At 42.6% G+C, this 20,919-nt stretch overlaps 1 protein-coding gene across 3 annotated transcripts in view; it reads right to left on the reverse strand.

Annotated features, from left to right (window-relative positions):
• The window catches only part of Ranbp17 (RAN binding protein 17), a 289,555-nt gene that overhangs the window by 50,594 nt on the left and 218,042 nt on the right, over positions 1 to 20,919 (reverse strand). For all 3 annotated transcript variants that reach the window (XM_032914024.1, XM_032914025.1, XM_032914023.1), the window contains 2 exons: positions 20,407 to 20,514; positions 18,173 to 18,255 (listed from right to left, as the gene is read on the reverse strand). In XM_032914024.1, coding sequence (XP_032769915.1) covers positions 18,173 to 18,255; positions 20,407 to 20,514 — 191 coding nt within the window. The remainder of the gene's footprint in view (positions 1 to 18,172; positions 18,256 to 20,406; positions 20,515 to 20,919) is intronic.

The raw sequence follows: 20,919 nt of genomic DNA on the forward strand, positions 1-20,919 counted from the left end.
CTCTGCTTTTTTTTTTCTTTAGGTCTAAGAAGACCTTGAGATTGATTAGTTTAAAACTCTACTGAAACTCTAGGTTGTGATGGCTAGCTATCCTTGCTTGTCAAGTTGACCACATCTAAAACTCAAATGGCGGGCATGTCAGGGAGGGGTTTTCTAGGTCAGCTTACTTGAGGTGGAAAACCTCCCCTAAGTCTGGATCATACCTTCTAGTGACATGTGGAAGAAGGAAGCTTCTGGTTTTTTGCCTGCTTGCCCTCACTTTTGCAGGCAAGTTCATCTATCCTGTACCTGGGACATTCTTTTGCTGATATTAGAACCCATTCTGCAGGATCCTAACCCAGACTGAACACTGTCTAGGAATCCTCCAGGACCTCAGTACCACACTGGGGCTGCTGAGACATCCAGGCTCGTAGACTGAACTGAACAAATACCAGACTCTTGACCTGCCCATAATAAAATAGTCAGTCACTGTTGGACTACCTGGACTACAACCTGTAAAACATTCTAATAAATCCCCTTTCATTTATACTATTCTATCAATTCTGCTCCCTCATTTTTAACTTTCATTTATTTATTTATTAAGACAAGGTCTCTACTGGCTGTCCTGGAACTCACTTTATAGACCAGGCTGGCTTCAAACTCAGAGATCTGCCTGCATCTGCTTCTTGTGTGCTGGAAGTAAAGTGCACACCCCCGTGGTCAGTCTTCTTTGTTTTTGAGACAGGACCTCTCTGTATAGCAACAGCTGTCCTGGAACTTGGTTGTTGCTATGACACCTAGGTTGGTCTTGAACTAGGTTGTCTCTGCCTTCCAGGTGTGCGCCATCACGTTCTGCGGCTCTATTTCTTTAGAGAACCCCGACACATACATACCTATGCTGACCAATAACAAGACAAAGAACTGGCTATAGAACCACTTTAACACTTCAGTAGTACTTAGTACTTATAACCAACAGTTTCTGAATCTGAAATGTGCTCTCAAAGTGTACAGCTAAGTAGTGCCTAGGAATTCTTTAAACCACAGAAACACTCGTTCAGATGAGTGTTGCTTTTAAATATGAAAATAAATTTCAAGAGTATAGAGGTACAGTAGAGATACAGTACAGCTTAGTCTGTGCCACACCGGCTAAGACGTAAGCTTCGCAGCACCCAGCACCTGGTCTGGCTGTGGGCAGAGGTGACCCCAAAGGCAATCTGTGAGCTGGAGCAGGTGGAAGGGAAGCATCTGCAGAGTTTTCTGATTGCGGTGAGAGCCATGGTGAAAAACAACTGCTAGGTGCTAGTTAATCTTCTTCTTCCTGTTTCTCACTCAGAACCACCAATCCTAATAATAATCTCAAGTCTGCAACTAAACGCCTGAAAGAGTTAGGCATTTACCACACCGTCTACTCCACACCTCAACAGCCTTCCATACCACACACCAAATACCACACACCGACAGCCTTCCATACCACACACCGTCAGCCTTCCAGCCACACACCGACAGCCTTCCATGCCACACACCGACAGCCTTCCATGCCACACACCGACAGCCTTCCATGCCACACACCGACAGCCTTCCATGCCACACACCGACAGCCTTCCATGCCACACCACAGCCTTCCCACACCCCACAGCCTTCCATGCCACACAACCGACAGCCTTCCACAGCCTTCCACGCCACACCGACAGCCTTCCACACACACCTTCCACGCCACACACCGACCGCCTCCCACGCCACACACCGACAGCCTTCCACGCCACACACCGACAGCCTTCCACGCCACACACCGACAGCCTTCCACGCCACACACCGACAGCCTTCCATGCCACACACCGACAGCCTTCCATGCCACACACCGACAGCCTTCCACCACCCACCGACCGCCACACACCGACAGCCTTCCACGCCACACACCGACAGCCTTCCATGCCACACACCGACAGCCTTCCACACCACACACCGTCAGCCTTCCATGCCACACACCGACAGCCTTCCATGCCACACTAGCAGCTTTCTAACCATACATTGGTTTCTTCTCATACCTTATCATTTTAGATCCTGCTCCAGCTTCTTGATGTGCCTAATGTTTTGACTCCATTAATGGTTTTACATGTTCATAGCCTTCAAGAGGGCTAGCCAGAGGTCTCTCGATCCCCAGCCTTCAACTCTTCCCTTGAACTTACTTCCTCATCCCAATCATGAGTGTACACGATATAATACCTAAAATTTCTGTGATCTAAGAATATCACATGGTCTTTTTCATTTTCTTTAATTTCTAATTCTTCTGACTCTAGATACTATATACTAGCATCACAGGTCTGTATCTCACATGCAGTTTATGAGATGTTGGAGATCAACTTTGAGCATCCTAGGCAAGCACCCACTTGATAGGTATATCATGATAACCACATGTGTACTTAGAGATTAAAAAGGACCAGTTTTCTAGTGGAGCATGAAATAGAACTGGCCGGGAGAGTTGCCCTTGATCTGTTACTAAAGCACTGCCATTTATTTCTCTTACGGCCTCAGATCTTTATGTGGCTTTGCCTGTAATTTTGAGAACAAAAGTTTTGTCTGGAGAGCAGAAGTCTATCTTGGAACTTAGTGCCCTTTCTTGCGCTCATTCTCACTCACCTTAGAGCCAGACACTGGCTTCACAAACACTGAGTGCAACAGGACGGCGCCTGTTTAGCACTTATTTGTGAGGTGCTGCGATAAGCGGGTGAACTAAACCGACCTCTGCTCTGAGGAGTTCACTGTGTCAGAGTGAAGAGAAATAGTACTAACTCTGACACGCGACAAACACGATCAGAGTGAGGACTACTGATGCTGTGACAATAGAAGAGACAAGCTCTGTTTAGACAGAGGACTTCTGGGAAGAGCTTGTGTTTGAAGGATCAGTTGTTTCCTAGGTAGCCTCAGAAGATGTGATGTGTTCTGGTAGATTAAATACGAAAGCTTGAGTCTAAAAGAGTAAGGTACCACCTTGTCTTGAATAAATACAAATCAGGGTCAGACTCCCACCTTCCTTTTCTGAAGAAGAAAACACTGTAGACAGACGACAGAAAGAGCTAGGGTAGTTCTGGAGGCAGCAAGGTACTTAGACATTTTGTGTTTGCTGGGGGCCAGAGACAAAGGAAAGAAACTTGAAGGCTTATTCTACACTGCTATCCTCTAGGGAGAGGTAAGGAGCACGTGTGCCTTCATAGCCACCTGGGTTGTCTTGTGACACCTTCCCTGCTCTCTTCCTCGCTCAGCTTACAGACTGTGACAGGACACAGACTAGATCTATCATCCACAGAGAGACTCAGGAGCCTAGTCTTTTCTGCTATGCTAAAGTAGCAACATTGGCACACTTGCCTTTTGAACTGTGCCAAACATGTCTGAACTGATTCATTAATTCACTGTTACAGTCTTTAAAAATCATGATATGTCTGAATTAGGAAATTATCTTACGTTACTCAAGTGTCCCAGCATTCAATGGTTGCTACTAAAGACCATGAAAGGGAAGACTTGGTTAAGACAGTATTGTTTTCAGTCCAGTTTAGCTCTCTCCAGTATGTAGTATTCAGTAATATTTTCCAAAATGGAGATTGTGCCTTCAAAAGGCTTAAAGTCTAGTAATTAGATTCACGTTACTATAAAGACTCTTGTCTCTTAGATACTGTTTTGTATTGCTTGTTGTGCCCAAGCCTGTACAGTTCCAGTCTAAGAAGGAGATCTATCCCACAGCACTGCAGTGGTGGGAGGCAATTGGCCCCATTAGGCTGGCAGCCACTCAAGCCGGTAAGAGTTGCTTCTTTGCTATTACTGCAGCGGCACCAAACGAAACGAGGCTTTCCAAGCCCAGAACCAAGTCAATCCTCCTAACTACATTGTCCCATTGACTAGATCTGCCATAATTAGCAGTAGAGGCAAAGCCCCAGTCCTTAACACTGGGCTTGGATATGGTGAATGTCAAAGCTTTATAGGGCTCAGAAGAAGAGAGTGCATTCACTGAATGGCTAGCTTACCCAACTTCCTATTTGGTAATCTGGGTATGTTATTAATCTCTGTAAGTCACTGTTTCCCTATCAATAAAAAGAAGATAATAAAACTCATAGTTCCCAAGGCACTTATGTGGAGTAAAGGAGACAGCATCTGTGAAGTGCTTACCAAGAGTAAGTGGCACAGTGCCAATAAACGTGCACCATGATATGGCACAGTTCACCTGTTCTCTAGTCTAAGCCTATGAAGGAACTGTGGTGGAAAAGAGCAGGTGAAGCTAGTTATGTACAGTGTGGAAAATGTCACTTGCCTCTAATCCCTCCACTTCCATAATTCATGGTAAAGCCAATACTGAACCATTTGCCTGCTCTCTGGCCCTTCCTACACAATCATCTTAAAGTGCCGTCTGTGCAAATCCTACCAGTTCTCTATGCCAGGGTTGAGAGTGAGGTGGGGCTGGGGGTGGTGCTGGAGGGAAGGAAGGTGTAAGGGGTAAGACATCTCACACTAACATCATGTACCAGTAAGGATAATCTTGCTTCCTGGCTTAGAAAAAAAAAAAAACTATCACAGTGATTCATATTTTCCTTTTCCTCTTTACAACTTTATAGCAAGTTTGATATTTAGTAGAGAGCTCCTCTGGCTGAAGCCTTTCTTTTTTTTTTTTTTTTTTCAGAACTGAGGACCGAACCCAGGGCCTTGCTCCTGCTAGGCAAGCGCTCTACCACTGAGCTAAATCCCCAACCCCGGCTGAATCCTTTCTTAGTGGCTTGGCTGACAGTGTGTGAGAGACTCCAATTGAAACGACAGAGCAGAGCAGCTGTGAAAGACAACTGCTCATTTCCAGTGCTTGGGTCACGGAAGCCACTCTTGCCTCCACAGACTATCCAATGCGTCCAGACACAAGTGGTCTGCAATAGAGATAAACTGCTAAGACTGGAAGGGATACAGTATTTCCCTTTCAGATTACAAGAGACGAACGCAGCATTGGTAAAGAAAATTAAGCAAGTTGTTAGGATCATAAAATTAGCAGTGTGTTTACAGAAGACTGCTAATGTCTAGTAAAAATGTATCGTCCTGAATTCTACACTTCCCTACCATCCCCATCCTTATCTTTCTATTGGCTCCCGAATTCACTTGGCGTGGCACGGCTACCTCAGCAAGTCAGTCCTGAGGAAACTTCAATCAGCCTCTGCTCTTCTGTGCTCAAGGCTGAAGCAACAAATACTTCCTCTTTCTCTTTAGCAATCATTTCCTTTTGCTATTAGATCATTATCATCAGAATAAAACACTAAGATTTCTTCTGTTTCAAAAGTGAAAACAACACAAAACCTCCCTGGCTGCTGCTTTTGTAACAAAACTCCTCAAATAAGAATTAACACTAACAGTGTCTCCATTTCCACTCCCATTCTCACTAATAAGCTTTGACTTTCCCTTCTTTTCAGCTCTCCCAGTCTCATTTCTCTTACATCAGTGCTGGTTGCAAGCACTATTCTATGCTGATTCCCCTCTTCATTTTACCTCCTACACCAGGGTTTAAACCCAAAGTTTCTATGTTTATATTCCTGTCTACTGCCTCTACCTCCACCTAACTGAGTTTTGTAACTTTAAACACTGCTCAAGAATTAACAACTAACAGACATTCCTCTAGTCTGGAGCTACCTTCCAGGCTCCATAGTCACATGTCAAATCCACACTCAGCATCTGTACTTGGATGGGACCAACATCTCCGACTTGGTCAATGTGGAGTTACAGAGCTGCCCCATCTGCTTCAGCGTCTATCCTACTTAGCAGCAACTCCCTTCCTCTTGCTGTTTTGCTGAATTCCCTTGACTATGTTCTTTCCACACACTGTTCATTTAAATAATCGACTCAATTTAGCTTCAAGATATAACTAGAGCTCCATCACTTCTCAGCACTCTCACGGCCCTTGCCCTGGTCAGTCTCTATCAAGTGGCTGGCATCACTACAATACCGTTTCATCTCCTTTCTTGCAGTCCTGTGTGTTTCATCATTTAAGGCAGCCAGAGGGTGTCATTCTTCTGTTCAAATTGTTCTCCTGGCGTGGGCATGGTGGTACATGCCTTTAATACCAGCACTTTTTGAGTTTGAGGCCAGCCTGATCTACACAGTGTGTTCAAGGCCAACCAGAGATACAAAGTTAAACCCTACCTCAAAAACAACCCTCCCAAAACCCCAATACCCCCAAACAACAGAAAACCTCAAAACCAAAATAACAAAACCCTCACCAAACATACAAAAATCCCAGCCTAAAAAACCTGAAACATTCTAAAGCCCTGTTTAACTTAGGGACAGTCAGAGCAGAGCCTGGCCCCAGGCCTCCAGCCTACCTCTAGGACTCACCTCATCACTGTCCTGCTGGTTCATGCCACTCTGTCTACTGACATCCTTAGTAGATGATTGATATATGGGGGTGTTCCCTTTCCCCAATCATCCCCCCTTCCCACCCTGACATTTCCCTGGGGGTCCAGCTTTGGCAGGACCATGGGCTTCTCCTCCCATTGGTGCCCAACAAGGCCATCCTTGTTGGAGTTGGAGTCCTGAGTCAGTCCATGAATAAAGTCTTTGGGTAGTGGTTTAGTCCCCAGGGGCTCTGGTTGGTTGATATTGTTGTTCTTATGGGGTTGCAAACCCCTTCAGCTCCTTCAACCCTTTCTCTAACTCCTCCATTGGGGAACCTGTGTTCAGTACAATGGTTTGTCACACTCTGGCAGAGCTTTTCAGGAGACAGCTATATCAGGTTCCTGTCAGCATGCACTTCTTGGCATCAGCAATATTGTCTCAGTTTGGTGGCTGTATATGGGCTGGATCCCCAGGTGGGGCAGTCTCTGGATGGCCTTTCCTTTATTCTCTGCTCTTAACTTTGTTTCCATATTTCCTCCTATGAATATTTTTGTTCCCTGTTCTAAGGAGGAGTGAAGCATCAGCACTTTGGTTGTCCTTCTTCTTGAGCTTGATGTGGTCATCTGTGGATTGTATCTTGGGTAATCTGAGAATTTCGGCTAATATCCAGTTATCAGTGAGTGCATACCATGTGTGTTTTTTTTGTGAGTGGGTTACCTCACTTAGGATATTTTCTAGTTCCATTTGCCTAAGAATTTCATGAAGTCATCATTTTTAATAGCTGAGTAGTACTCCATTGTATAAATGTACCACATTTTCTGTATCCATTCCTCTGTTGAGGGACATCTGGGTTCTCTCCAGCTTCTGGCTATTATAATTAAGGCTGCTATGAACATAGTGGAGCATGTGTCTTTGTTGTATGTTGGAGCATCTTTTGGGTATATGTATAACTGGGCCCCTCAAGTAGTATTATGTCCAATTTTCTGAGGAACCTCCAGACTGATTTCCAGAGTGGTTGTACCAGTTTGCAATCCCACCAACAATGGAGGAGTGTTCCTCTTACGCATCCTCGCCAGCATCTGCTGTCACCTGAGTTTTTTATCTTAGCCATTCTGACTGGTGTGAGGTGGAATCTCAGGGTTGTTTTGATTTGCATTTCCCTGATGACTAAGGATGTTGAACATTTCTTTAGGTGCTTTTTGGCCATTTGATAATCCTCAGCTGAGAATGTTTTGTTTAGCTCTGTACCCCATTTTTTAAATAGGGTTATTTGATTCTCTGGAGTCTAACTTCTTGGGTTCTTTGTATGTATTGGATATTTGTTCTCTATCAGATGTAGGATTTGTAAAGATCTTCCCCTAATCTGTTGGTTGCTGTTCTTTGCTCCTTTGCTGGGACTGGTATGAAGTTGCACATAAGAAGCCACTGCAGTGTTCTTGGATTTGGTTTGCTAGAATTTTATTATTTTTCCATAGATATTCATGAGGGAAATCGGTCTGAAGTTTTCTTTCTTTGTTGGTTCTTTGTGTGATTTAGGTATAAGAATAATTGTGGCTTCATAGAAGTAATTGGGTAGTGCTCCTTCTGTTTCTATTTTGTGGAAAAGTTTGGCATTAGTATTGGTATTAGGTCTTCTATGAGGATTTGATAAAATTCTGCACTAAACCCATCTGGTCCTGGGCTTTTTTTGGTTGGGAGACTTTTAATGACTGCTTCTATTTATTTAGGAGTTATGGAGTTGTTTAGATGGTTTATCTGATCCTCATTTAACTTTGGTACCTGGTATCTGTCTAGAAAATTGTCCATTTCATCCATATTTTCCAGTTTTGTTGAGTATAGGCTTTTGTAGTAGGATCAGATGATTTTTTTGGAATTTCCTCAGTTTCTGTTATGTCTCCCTTTTCACTTCTGATTTTGTTAATTTGAATACTCTCTCTGTGCCTTCTGGTTAGTCTGGCTAAAGATTTATCTATCTTGTTGATTTTCTCAAAGAACCAGCCCCTGTTTTTGTCGATTCTCTGTATAGTTCTTTTTTTTTACTTGGTTTCAGTCCTGAGTTTGATTATTTCCTGCCTTCTACTCCTCTCCGGTGTATTTGCTTCTTTTTGTTCTAGAGCTTTTAAGTGGGCTGTCAAGCTGCTAGTGTATACTCTCTCCAGTTTCTTTTTGGAGGCACTCAGAGCTATGAGTTTTCCTCTTAGAACTGCTTTCATTGTGTCCCATAAGTTTGGGTATGTTGTGCCTTCATTTTCATTCTAAAAAGTCTTTAATTTCTTTCTTTATTTCTTCCTTGACCAAGTTATCATTGAGTAGAGCGTTGTTCAGCTTCCATGTGTATTTGGGCTTTCTGTCATTTTTGTTGTTATTGAAGACAAATCTTAGTATATGGTGATCTGATAAGATGCATGGGATAATTTCAATCTTCTTGTATCTGTTGAGGCCTGCTTTGTAACTGATGATATGGTCAATTCTGGAGTAGGTACCATGAGGTGCTGAGAAGAAGGTATACTCTTTTGAGGAAATGTTCTATAGATATTTGTTAAGTCCATTTGGTTCATAACTTCTGTTAGTTTCTCTGTGTCTCTGTTTAGTTTCTGTTTCCATGATCTGTCCATTGATGAGAGTGGGGTATTGAAGTCTCCCATTAATATCGTGTGAGGTGCAATGTGTGCTTTGAGCTTTAGTAAAGTTTCTTTTATGAACGTAGGTGTACTTGAATTTGGAGCATAGATATTCAGAATTGATAGATTCATCTTGGTGGATTTTTCCTTTGATGAAGTGTCCTTCCTTATCTTTTTTGATAACTTTTGGTTGAAAGTCCATTTTATTTGATATTAGAATGGCTACTCCAGCTTTTTTCTTGGGACCATTTGCTTGCAAAACTGTTTTCCAGCCTTTTACTCTGAGGTAGTGTCTGTCTTTGTCACTGAGGTATGTTTCCTGAATGCAGCAAAATGCTGGGTCTTCTTTATGTATGCAGTCTGTTATTCTATGTCTTTTTATTGGAGGAATTGAGTCCATTGAGGTTAAGAGATATTAGGGACCAATGATTGTTGTTTCCTGTTATTTTTGTTATTAGAAGTAGATTTATGTTTGCATGGCTCTCTTTTGGGGTTAGTTGAAAGAAGATTACTTTCTTGCTTTTTCTGGGATACATTCTTGCCTCAGGATCCCAAGTCTATTCCTTAAGGTTGGAACACTCTTCCCTAAGGTATCCTCATGATTAACTCTTATTTACAGGACGCCTGGTTAAATCTCACTATCTCAACCAGGCCTACTTCAACCACTCCAGTAATACAACAAATGCCAAATCTCTCCTACTTTTTAAAATATGTGTTTTAAACAGAGCAGTTCTAGTATTCCAGCCAAGCCAACAGAAATATACAAAGTTTGCTATCCTTCTGTGTTCCCACATGTGCATCGCTTCACACAGCTTTAAGATTCCCCACTACAGGGATACATTTGTATCATCTGCTAAGCCCACAGTGGCACACCACCATCACTCAAAAGTTCACAATTACAGGCTGCTGACGTTACTCTTGGTTGCTCACTGTAACTACATGGTAAGACCCTCCTGCTGAAGATCATACCTTTTGGGGTATGAGACTAGGAAATACACTTTGAACTGCCTGTAAAACTTCTGGCTTGCTGGCTAACTTTCATAGTGCTGGATGGTACTATGGAGGCTGCTTGGGGAGAAAAGACCTCCACAATTTTCCCTGGCACTGCATGCTGACCATGTTGACCAGTCAACAGCTCTGGGCAAGTTAACAGTCCTTAGGGGGAAAAACTATCATTATTTTGCTAAATGGTCATTTTGTTAAACTGCCTTATAAACATTTATGTTTATATCCATTTGTGCTCTTTTCAATTTTGGTTACAGAAACTTCTTTTTGTAGTACAGAAACTCGTAACTGGTCAAAGTGCTGAGAATCAGAGACCGGGAGTGCTCAGTCCAAGGTGTGTATGTGGGGCATCTATTCTATCCTAACCCCCCAGGTTCAGGGAACACAGAAGAGGGCACAGGAAAAATGTCAGAGCAGGAGGATGTGAAGTGTGGTGTTATGAAATGCCTTCTACTGGATAGGACATGGCCAATGTACTCAGGACCTCACCATGACTGTGGGTTACTTATATAAGACTAGGCAGGTCAAAACTCAAACACAGCAATAGGCACATGAAGCCTACTCATAGCTGAATAACCATTGGCAGCTGACCATTGCTGGGGATGGAAAATAACTTTCTGGGAGTGTGGCCACTGGTAGGTTGCTCTTGCTTCAGTGGATAGTCTCACACAAAAGCAAGGGTGCCACCACTCAACCCAAACTACCCCTATTGTCTGTACTCACTACATACTCCTCAAACATATCCAACCAAACTTATTTTAAAAGGATAAAGTTGGGGCTGGTGAGATGATCTAGTGAATGTCTGCTAACTGATCACCTGAGTTTGATCTTTGGAGCTCACATGGTAGAAGAAACAACTTTTGAAAGTTATCCTTTGCTCTCCACAGACAGACAGACATACACACAGGATGTTATATGTGAATGCACACCCATAAACAATAGAAAAAGATAAAAGTGACTTTTACTTAGGACTCTAGCAATTTGCAATCTTTAGTTTTCTTGCTACGTATGATTCCCCCTCTCCTTATGGTTTTTTGAGACAAGTTTTCTCTGTGTAGTCTGGTGTATCCTTACTCTGTAGATGAGGCTGGTCTTGAACTCACAGAGATCTCCCTGCCTTTGCCTCCTAAGCACTGGGATTAAAGGCATGCACCACCACTTCCTTTTTAAGAAAAAGGGTTCTTTGAAATTTTTATTAGTTCTTTGAAAATTTTATACAATGTGTTTTGATCATATTCACTCTACCTTAGACTCCTTCCAGATCCAACGTTGTGTCCTTTTCCCTCCCATTTATCAAGCCAATTTGTGTTGTCCACATATTCTTGAACAAAAAAGTTATGTTTGTCTGTATCTATATATGACATGAGTGCCCCATGCCTGTGGAGCCAGAAGAGGGTGTTGAATTCTCTGACCTTGGGTTACATGTAGTGTGAATGTCTCAGTGTGGGTAGGAACCCAAGTTGGGTCCTCTGGAAGAGCAGCACATATGCTCTGAGCCATCTCTCTAATTCTATGAGGTCCCTTCCTTTCTCTTCTCCTTTGTTTCTTTCTTTGTTTCTCTCTCTCTCTCTCTCTCTCTCTCTCTCTCTCTCTCTCTCTCTCTCTCGTTTTATCAACTAAACAATATATTTTTTAAATTATTTATTCCATTTACAATTCAATATCAGCCCTTCCTCTGTTCCCAGTACCTCCTCATGTAAATTGTTCCCCCATCCCTCCTTCTCTTTTGAGGAGAAGCTCCCTTTGGGATCTGGGCACTCCCACTTGCACTTCAAGCTGCTGCAGGACTAGACACATCTGTTCCCATGGAGTCACAGGAACAGGATCTATAGGCAGGCAGGCTCAGGAACATCCCCTGCTCCAGATGTCTAGGGGACCCTCATGGATACCAAGCTGCTCATTTGCTACATGTCTACAGGGGGCCTAGGTCCAGCCCATGTTCCCTCTTTGGTTGGTGATTCAGCCTCTGAAAGTTCCCAAGGGCCCAGGTGAGTTCAGTCTTTTCCCCAACTCTTCAGTAAGACTCCTGGAGCGTCATCTAATTTTTGGGTCTGAGTCTCTGCATCTCTTTCCTTGGCTGCTAGGTGGAGCCTCTCAGAGGACAGTTATGCAAGGCTCCTGTCTCTGCAGACTATCACAGGCAGACCCGCTGGGGTGGCAGGAGGAGCCAACTGGGGTGGGTGGTAGGGTAGGGTTCCAAGTTGGTTAGTTTTGGGCACCTGAAGGTTTGGAGGCATGATACTCTTGGGGTCCTGCAAGGCTCTTTTGGACCTAGGAGCAAGGCCAGAGCTAGACAATGGTGCTAAGGGGACCCTGTGTGCCCATGTCACTCACAGGGTCCCTTTCTTATTTCTTCAAAAGAAATTTGCTTGCTCTGACTTTGGAGTTTGACTGAGAAATCTCCTCTAGGTTTCCAGGGCATGGAGAAGCACAGTCACAGCATGAGCACTGTACATTAGTCTGTCTTCAATAATTCTTCATAAATCTGTCTAAATGTCCTGCTGGTCTAAGTTTTCTTAGAGAAGAATCTGTTTTTTTTCCATGTTTATCTCCTCATCCCTTATAACTCACACGATACATGCTCAACAAACATTAGCTACACGATGAAGGAGTCATTAGCATTGTTTTTTCTTGTGTGCAAAGGAGCTTTAGTCTAACCCCTGTAGTTTCTGAGACTCACCATGGAGTAGACTTTAAAGGCTTTCTTTTGGTAAGTTAGCTGAGATGGATAATCATTTTATTGCCTCCACAAGACTTTGGAACCTTTACCATCTGCATGCTGAACATAACTCTGAGACCACGCCCATGGCCTGGATCGTCTGTTTCCAACAACTCTTATTTCCTGCTAGCATCTTATAAGGTCTCTAAGTGTCTCAGGACCTATGCAGTCTTCATCTGTCATCCTGCTATAATCCTAGTGTAAACATTCAACCAAAGCTTCCACTCCTAATGCCGCGCTCCAGGAATTATTCTTAATGAAGACATTAGGTTTACAAATGAAGAAATAGGTTTACAAACAAATCCAGTTTATGCATCCATGTAGCTGGGTATTTCTGGACAGGTCCCTCTTCTCCCCTCTTTTTTTTCTTTTTCCTGGAGAACTTCTGTGATACTTTTACAGACTCCTAGGGCTCTGTAAAACCCAGTGAATAAATCACTAGTTTGTTAGCTGGGTCATAAGGAGTAGCAATGATTTGTATAAAACTTTACAAAGTCAATTTATGAATGTTAAAGAAGCATATGTTACTTCAAAATGTAAATTATTTTTTCTTTAATAAAATTTTGAGATTCTGTCTGTCTGTCTTTCCATGTATCTATCCATCTATTTATGCATGTGTATGAGTGTTCTGTCTATATGCATGTTTGTGCGCTTTGTGTGTCTGGTGCCTGTGGAGCCAGTTGACTAGATTACCTGGAACTGGAATTATAGGCCAATTAGAACTGCCATGTCAGTGATGGGAATTAAACTCTGGTCCTCTACTGAGCCATCTCTCAGCCCAAGATGTAAATTCTCCAGTGAAGAAAATAATCATAGTTTGTTCTTGCTATTTTTAAAATTTAAATTGCTACAAGCTAAGCTTTCTAAAGTCCATTATAAAAGGAAGAAATACAAGCGACCCGGGTCATCAGCCAGCCTTGGGAAGGCAAGCAGCATTTCTTCCTTCTGTGCACTCTTCAACTAACACACGTCACTAAAGATACCAGGGCCCAGAGGCAATGGGAAGAAAAGATTAAACAAATGGAAATTGAGCATAAAAACATCCACTTCTTAAAACTGAGAAGTCGGTTTCCAGAGTAATAACATTTATTACACTGCATGCAACATTTTAACCAAAAATTTAGAGAAGAAATTTCTTTTATTAAGTTGCTCAGGCTGAAGGATCATTGCACTAAGTTTTGAAATACATGTTCTTGAAGCAATTTAAAACTCATTAGAAATAATAGGCTCGGGCTAGTAGAAAATGTGGTAAAATTTAATCCTCATCCAAATGTTACCTGGGCTGTACAAACAGGAAATTGTTTTGTGCTACTGTGGCTAACCTCAGTGCTGACCCTGAGCTGTAACAGCAAGAGCGGCTGAGAGCTGAAGCAAAATTAAAAACTTACATCAAAGTATATCATGACAGAATGTAGATAAATAAAACAGCATATCAAAAGTATTATTTTTCTGCCAGTCTCGCAGAGCAGTGAGGAAGAGATAGTCCTCAAAATATGCAGTAAATCAGGTACATTAAGAACTGAGTCCTCTCTAGGTCCACCCCTTCCCTGACTATCAGAACACTGTCCAGGAGAGGGGAGCTACTGGGAAGCTCAGTGAGGATAGGGACAGAGGGACTGCAGACTGCTCTGGCCCTTTAGGACCGCGGCCTTCACCTTGGATAACCTAAAGTAAGATTTCAAGTTCTGCCCAGTCTCTGCTGTTAACACTTTCATCTCCCAGATTAACAGACGGCGGGCAGCCACACAATCTCCCTCCAGTGAGCATTCCAGACTGTCCAGAGGAAAAGCACAGTTAAAAAAAAACAAAAAACAAAAAACCATGCCAGGCCCCAGAAGGCTGCTGGAAGCCAGTATGGGATCAGCGGAGCCGAGGGAGAGCCTTCTATTAGTCTATGTGAGATGCACGTGTCAAACCACTAGTGACAGCTGGAGGATAGTTTCCCATTTGTACTTTGGTTTCCCTCCAAGTACTGGGACAGAAACCACCAAAACACAAGTGGTTGTCATAAACTTCCTAATTCTTCTTAAGGAGCAATAAAGGGATATGGAAAAATTACTACCTATAGTCACACTGACTTCCAATCCAACCAGCTGCTAGCTACCTAATATTACCTGGGAAGCTTCTTAATGCCAACGCCTTCAATTTCAAATTTTTGTTACAATAATCACAATAGCTAGTCTGGCTAATAGGTCTAAGGCCTTTCAGGATAGTATGAGTGAATTCTTTATAACCCCCTCATAAGCTATGTATTATTCTCTCCATTTAAGAAGGAACTGAAGCAACTTAACCAAGGTCATGCTAGCAAGACCTGCCCTGAGGTATTGCTTGAGGAATCCATGATAAATGACTTAACACAGGAGGAAGCACACAACTGCCGGTAAGAACCAGAAACTACCTAAACTATTATTCTAAATCGAGAAGCAGATCCTGACTCTAATCGCCTAGCCTTTCTCCTGAGCAACAAAATCCCTTCCTGATTTTCTTTTCAAGAATACTTGGATGGGAGCCATTGTTGTTCATACCTGTAACCTCAGTACTTGGGAGCAGAGGCAGGAGAAGAAAAGAAGCTCAAGACTAAAGAGTGAGTTGGAAGACAAGCCTAGGCTGTGCGAGACCTGCTTGAACCCGCTTAAACTGGCTTAAACCCGCAGGCTCTTAAGGCTCTCTGCTTTTTCTCTCTTCCTTCTCCAATGCAATCTTCACAGTTATCTTTCTCATCCTTTATGGCAACACCGTCTTCTGTGCCTGACCACTGTGTAGGACACTGGAGAGCTTTTAAAGCCCACAGGGTTGACAGTGTTTGGAGGACTCCTCTTGGTGTTACTGGTTATTCTATCCTGGAAAGCCAGTTGCACCAAATAGGAAGGGCCGAGGTCACTACCTTCATGAACCCACTGCAACACTCAATAAGCCCCAAAGCATCAGGAGAGGGAGCCCAACATTTGCACAGCACAAGCCCTGCCAGTTACCAAGCAACACACACACACCCACACCCCCCACACACACACACACACACACACACACACACACACACACACACACACACACACACCATATATATGTCCACAATGGTAATTACTGTTTCCTTTAGGGGAGAAAGGCTAGAGTGACAGCTCAGTGGTTAAGTGTATTCCTCCAGTTTTAGAGAATGTTTGTCCCAGCTCATCACTGGTTATAACTGCAGCTCCAGGTCTGATGCCGTTGTCTGGCCTCCTCAGACAGTAGGTATGCATACCTACTTACACACATGAAGGCAAAATATACATTTAAAAAAACTGAAAAAAAATTAGCTGTATTCTCAGTGCAAGGCAAAGTATACTTAGAAATTCCACTTCAAAGTGGGTTCTTTGACTTCTAGAGGCAAAGGGATGTTACTTTATATAACTACCTATTTTAAAACAGATGCAGAAGTTGTGGTAATGTAGCTACTGGTACGAGGTAGTGGACTGCCCTAAGGAGGCAATTTCCTTTGCTACAGTACACTTAGCATTGTAAGTTCAAATTCAAATGTACAATTAGAAATAGCGTCTGTAATGGAAGCGTACAATCGAGCGAGCTCAGAATGCCACCCTGTGCTCTAGAACAGTAAGGACAGTTAAAATGGCTCTTTGTGTTCTTTGAAATCTGCTTTCACTTTCTGAAAAGTTACAGGTGTTTACTCATGTGCACACTCAGATCGACCCTCAATGAGCAGGCCTGACAGCACTTGGTAAAATCAGTCTCTAGCACTCAGGACAGATGAACATCACTAGCTTTCTGAGATGAACTTCAGAGTCGGCTACTGATGTGGGAAGTTACAACAAACCGACAAAATCCAAAAATGGAAACCAAAGGAACACACAGAAGGAAAAGAAGACAGGACTCAAGACGGCATCTACAACAAGTGTACCACACAGGAACCTCGTTCAAAACCAGCCTCAGTCAGATCATGCTAAACTAGACTGGAGGATTTGTGTCTGCTCTATCCTCATTACCTGCCTACATAAATGTCTCAGGGAAGTGTCTCGGTTCCCAAGGACCTCCCAGACTGGTTTCCACAGTGACAACCGTGGCTTATCCCCATCAGCAGTGTGAGGATCCCCTTATGTCCACATCCATGTCAGTATCTCCTGCCATTTGCAATCTTGATGATTACCATTCTGACTGGGCTGAGACAGAATTGTAAATGTAGTTTTTTGTGTAATTCCCTCATGGCTAAGGATGTTGAATACTAAATAAAAAAAAAATCATGGTCCACTCTGTAAGAAGGAATACATGTTCAGTGCTATAAACTAAGCCCCAAATCCATGACTAAACAGGTCTCAGGCCCTACAGCCTTTTGCTGAGCTGAGACCTCACCAAGTCACCTTCTAGACACCTACGTATCCAGCTGCTTACTGATCAGAACAGCCTCTACCTGCCCTGAGTGGACGTGACTGCGAAGATCCACCCTAGGCAAGACATTCACACCAACCTCACGACCCCCGTAAGACTCAGGGAACTCTGAGGAAGAGGAGGCAGACAACATCAAAGAACTGGAAGATAAGGAGGGGGGCTAGGGCCTGCCATCTTGGGAGTACGACATAACCAGGGCAGCCATGAACTCACTACAGCTGGCCTCATGCCCAGGCACTGGGCCCTTAAAAGAAAGGCCCTGTGGCAATCAGGGATGATAGGGAAGGGGCTTATGGAGCCCTGCCACTTGCTGCAACCTTTTGGAAACTAACTGGCTCTGGGAGCGGAGAGGCAGTGCCCAGTTGTATGCCCACCAGGCCTGCTGAGCCCTGAAGCTTGGTTCCAAACCCAGCATCACCGATTCCACAGGATACAAAACAAAACAAGTATCAGTTTGAGAACTGTAAGGAAGGGGTTATCAGGGACACCAAGAGGGTCTGGGAAAGAGACTAGTCACAATACAGTATATGCACATATACATATGAAATTATTAAATAACAAAAGAAACAAATGCTTCTAACTCAGAAAACGTTATTAATAAAGCTGTCTGAATTGGCAAGTGTTAGGCATAATGTAATTCTCAGGCCTAAACTGCTGAATAAATTATAAAAAATTTTAATTATGAGCCACTAGAACAATCTTGACTTAGGAACACACCTCGCAATAATACATTTCCGGCCTTTGGCGAGGGCATTTCCTGACAATGCTGTCTAAGCACTCACAGACCTAGACTGGAAACTCAGAACCTTGATATGAATATGACAATTCTGAACACACTGTAACTTTAAAATGCCTATCTACTGTACTCTCTGCTACTGACATTACAATTTTATCCCTCCCAAATTGTATCAGGTTGGTCAGGGTGTCCCTCCCTCTCGCCTGATGCTGTTCAGTTAAGGGTTCTGCTTTCTGCCCTATTTTCCATCTTACCAATCCACACAGACACGAAGGTTCAAAGGAACAAGACTTTAACGCCTTTCCTTCCAGGAAAGGAAAAGGAAAAGGAAAAGGAAGCAGGAAGTTATGCTGCAGAGACCAATGTGGGGAAGGTATTTACCATAGGTGCAGATCATCTTGCTGGCTTCCCTGAAGAGGAGAATTCCATTAGGAGAGGATACATCAAAATTCAAACGCTGGGACCTAAGAAATACAGCAAAATTTATTCTACTTCTGCAGATAAAGAAACCAAGAATCAGCTTGTCTAGCAATTTCATTTATAAGAATTTCATTCAGTACTAATTATTCTTTTAAGAGTCACTCCAATTGAACAGCTATATGTACAATAATTTCTTCACTATTTGTTGATCCAAGAGTTCATTTTTTTAATTTATTAAAATAATATCCTGACATTTTATAGCACAGACTTTCTTCCTCTTCTCCTTCCATGGACAGGTGACTGATGGGTAATTGTTAAGAGCGACAGTTACACACTTCCCATGTCTCACAATGTGAGTCAGATCTTTAAAACAAATTCCAGAGTGACAGGAGACGAAGGTCTTTTAATAACGCACAAATGTGTACTGGGTCATCTCACAAATGGAACACATGTCAAACACACTCGAGAATCCCAGACCCTGTTCACTGTGCACACTTGAGCTCATGAGAGACAAGCTCTAAGCTCCGAGAAAGTCTGTGCTTCTGGCTCCCCACAGGTGCAGACCAATTTGAACAGAGGAAGGGACTGACCAGCCATTCTGACTTAATACAGACTCCTCAGCCTCCTCCCTGGCCTCATCTGGCTCTGGCATGCCCTGCAGCTATGTTTTCAAGATACAATGGAATGTCTTTAAACAATTTTGCAACAAACAAACAAACAAACAAACAAACAAAAAACCCAACTAATTGTTCAACAATCCCCCTCAAAAAAAACCCCTAAGCCAAAAAAAAAAAAAAACCAAGAAAACAAAAACTCTCAAACCACAAAGCATTGCTAATATCTTGTTTGTAAACAACTTGCTGCTTCTCAAAATTTACTATTATATACAATAGCAATTGATTAGAAAAATTCATAATAGGTTCTAGAGAAAGTTATACATTGCATTTCATGAAATACAAATTTTTACATGGCAATTAGTCATTTGTGTCATGCATAAAAGCAGACACAAAACACCTGCTATGGCAGACACAAAATGCTTTGTAACATAGAACACTATTTTCTCCTTCAGTATTAAGTGTTTTTTCATATACATATATATACATACATATGTATGTTTAACAATATTTAATAATAAACAATCTCTGAATATTTAAGGTACCCGTGAGAAAACTTAAACAACAAAAATCCTACGAGCTTTCAAAAAAAGGATAACGGAGCCGCAGCCCATGTTCCTTCCCTGTTTGGCCACCTGCCCCTTGAACATGCTATCCACAGAGAGGCACTGCTGAAACAGGACAGCTAAGTGACAGATAATTGGTGCTAGGCCACATTCACAATGGCACATTTTAAAGAGGCAAACACAAGGAGGTCGCTGTGGTTCCCTCAAACCCTTTGCTGAATCTGTTGATAGCTGTATGTGAAACATCTGAGCCCCTGCTCTGCTTAAATCGTAAGGTCTGAGAAGTGCTGTGGTTGCAGACACACTCACTCCACACAGAAGGCTGCTCAGTCACTAACCCAGTGAGAACCCGAGAGACAGCCACACACATGCACGCAGCCCAGAAGGATGCTCAGTTAAAGCAGAGACCCTCACGGCTCCCAGGGAAAGGGACCTGTCCTGAGACTCCATTTCATTATTTATAAAGTGGAACCTCTGGACTCAGAGTATATAGTTTTGAAAAGATTTATTTATTTAGTTTTGTGTGAGCACATTGTCACTGTCGCCAGACACACCAGAAGAGGGCATCGGATTCTATTACAGATGGTTGTGAGCCACCACGTAGTTGCTGGGAATTGAACTCAGGACCTCTGGAAGAGCAGTCTGTACTCTTAACCACTGAACCATCCTTCTAGTCCCACATTTCTTCCTCATTTAAAAATTTTACAGAATTGTGGCTAAGCAGAAAAAGTTACAATAACTGCTTTTTTTCTTTCCATTTTGTGACTGAATATTTTGAGTAACAGTGGCTGTAGTTGTTCAACTTTTCCCATTTCCCAATGTTTCTGACTAGGAAGAACACTACCCATTCTTTTTTCTTCTCAGCTTTGCAGGCCTGCAGCATCTGTAACTTTCACTCCTTCCTTTCAAAGCTCCCATCTGTCGGCTTCACTGATCTCTGCCCTGAGCTGCTGCTAAATGACGACAATGCCCTGAAGGCAGATGCAGGCTCTGTGGACTGGCCATGGCTGCTTACCTGTTTTGCATCAGTTCTGCCAAGAGTTTTAAGATAGGAGTAGTACATGCTGGTTCTCCATACCACCGTTCAATAGCTCTCTGAAGAACTGGGAGATACGCTGGGTACCTTTTATAAATTATTAAAGAATTCAAGGACTAAGAACTTAGAATGTAGCTCAGTAGCAAACTACCTGCCTAGCATGCATGAGTCCTCGGTACCATCCCCCAAATAAAAACAAAACAAAAAAACCCACGTTGCTGAAAATTAATGGCATTTTAAAGCGAGTAGCAAACAGAAACCCACATTTCTTCTGTTTGGTGCATTAACGGCAAGTGTATAAGTTACTCTGTTTAACTATACAGGGATATTTTTGAGGTAGCCACAAAGTTTGAACCTATTTGTTCCCATAAGTTAAACTCTTTTATTCCTGGTATCATGTATAAATGAAAGATATACTTTTAAATATCATGTAAGTAATATGCTTAGACAATTATGTTTAATATTACAGGAAGGAAAATAAATTTAGCTAAA

The sequence above is a fragment of the Rattus rattus genome, chromosome 9 (genome assembly GCF_011064425.1).
Source record: "Rattus rattus isolate New Zealand chromosome 9, Rrattus_CSIRO_v1, whole genome shotgun sequence".
In the NCBI taxonomy this organism is placed as follows: domain Eukaryota; kingdom Metazoa; phylum Chordata; class Mammalia; order Rodentia; family Muridae; genus Rattus; species Rattus rattus.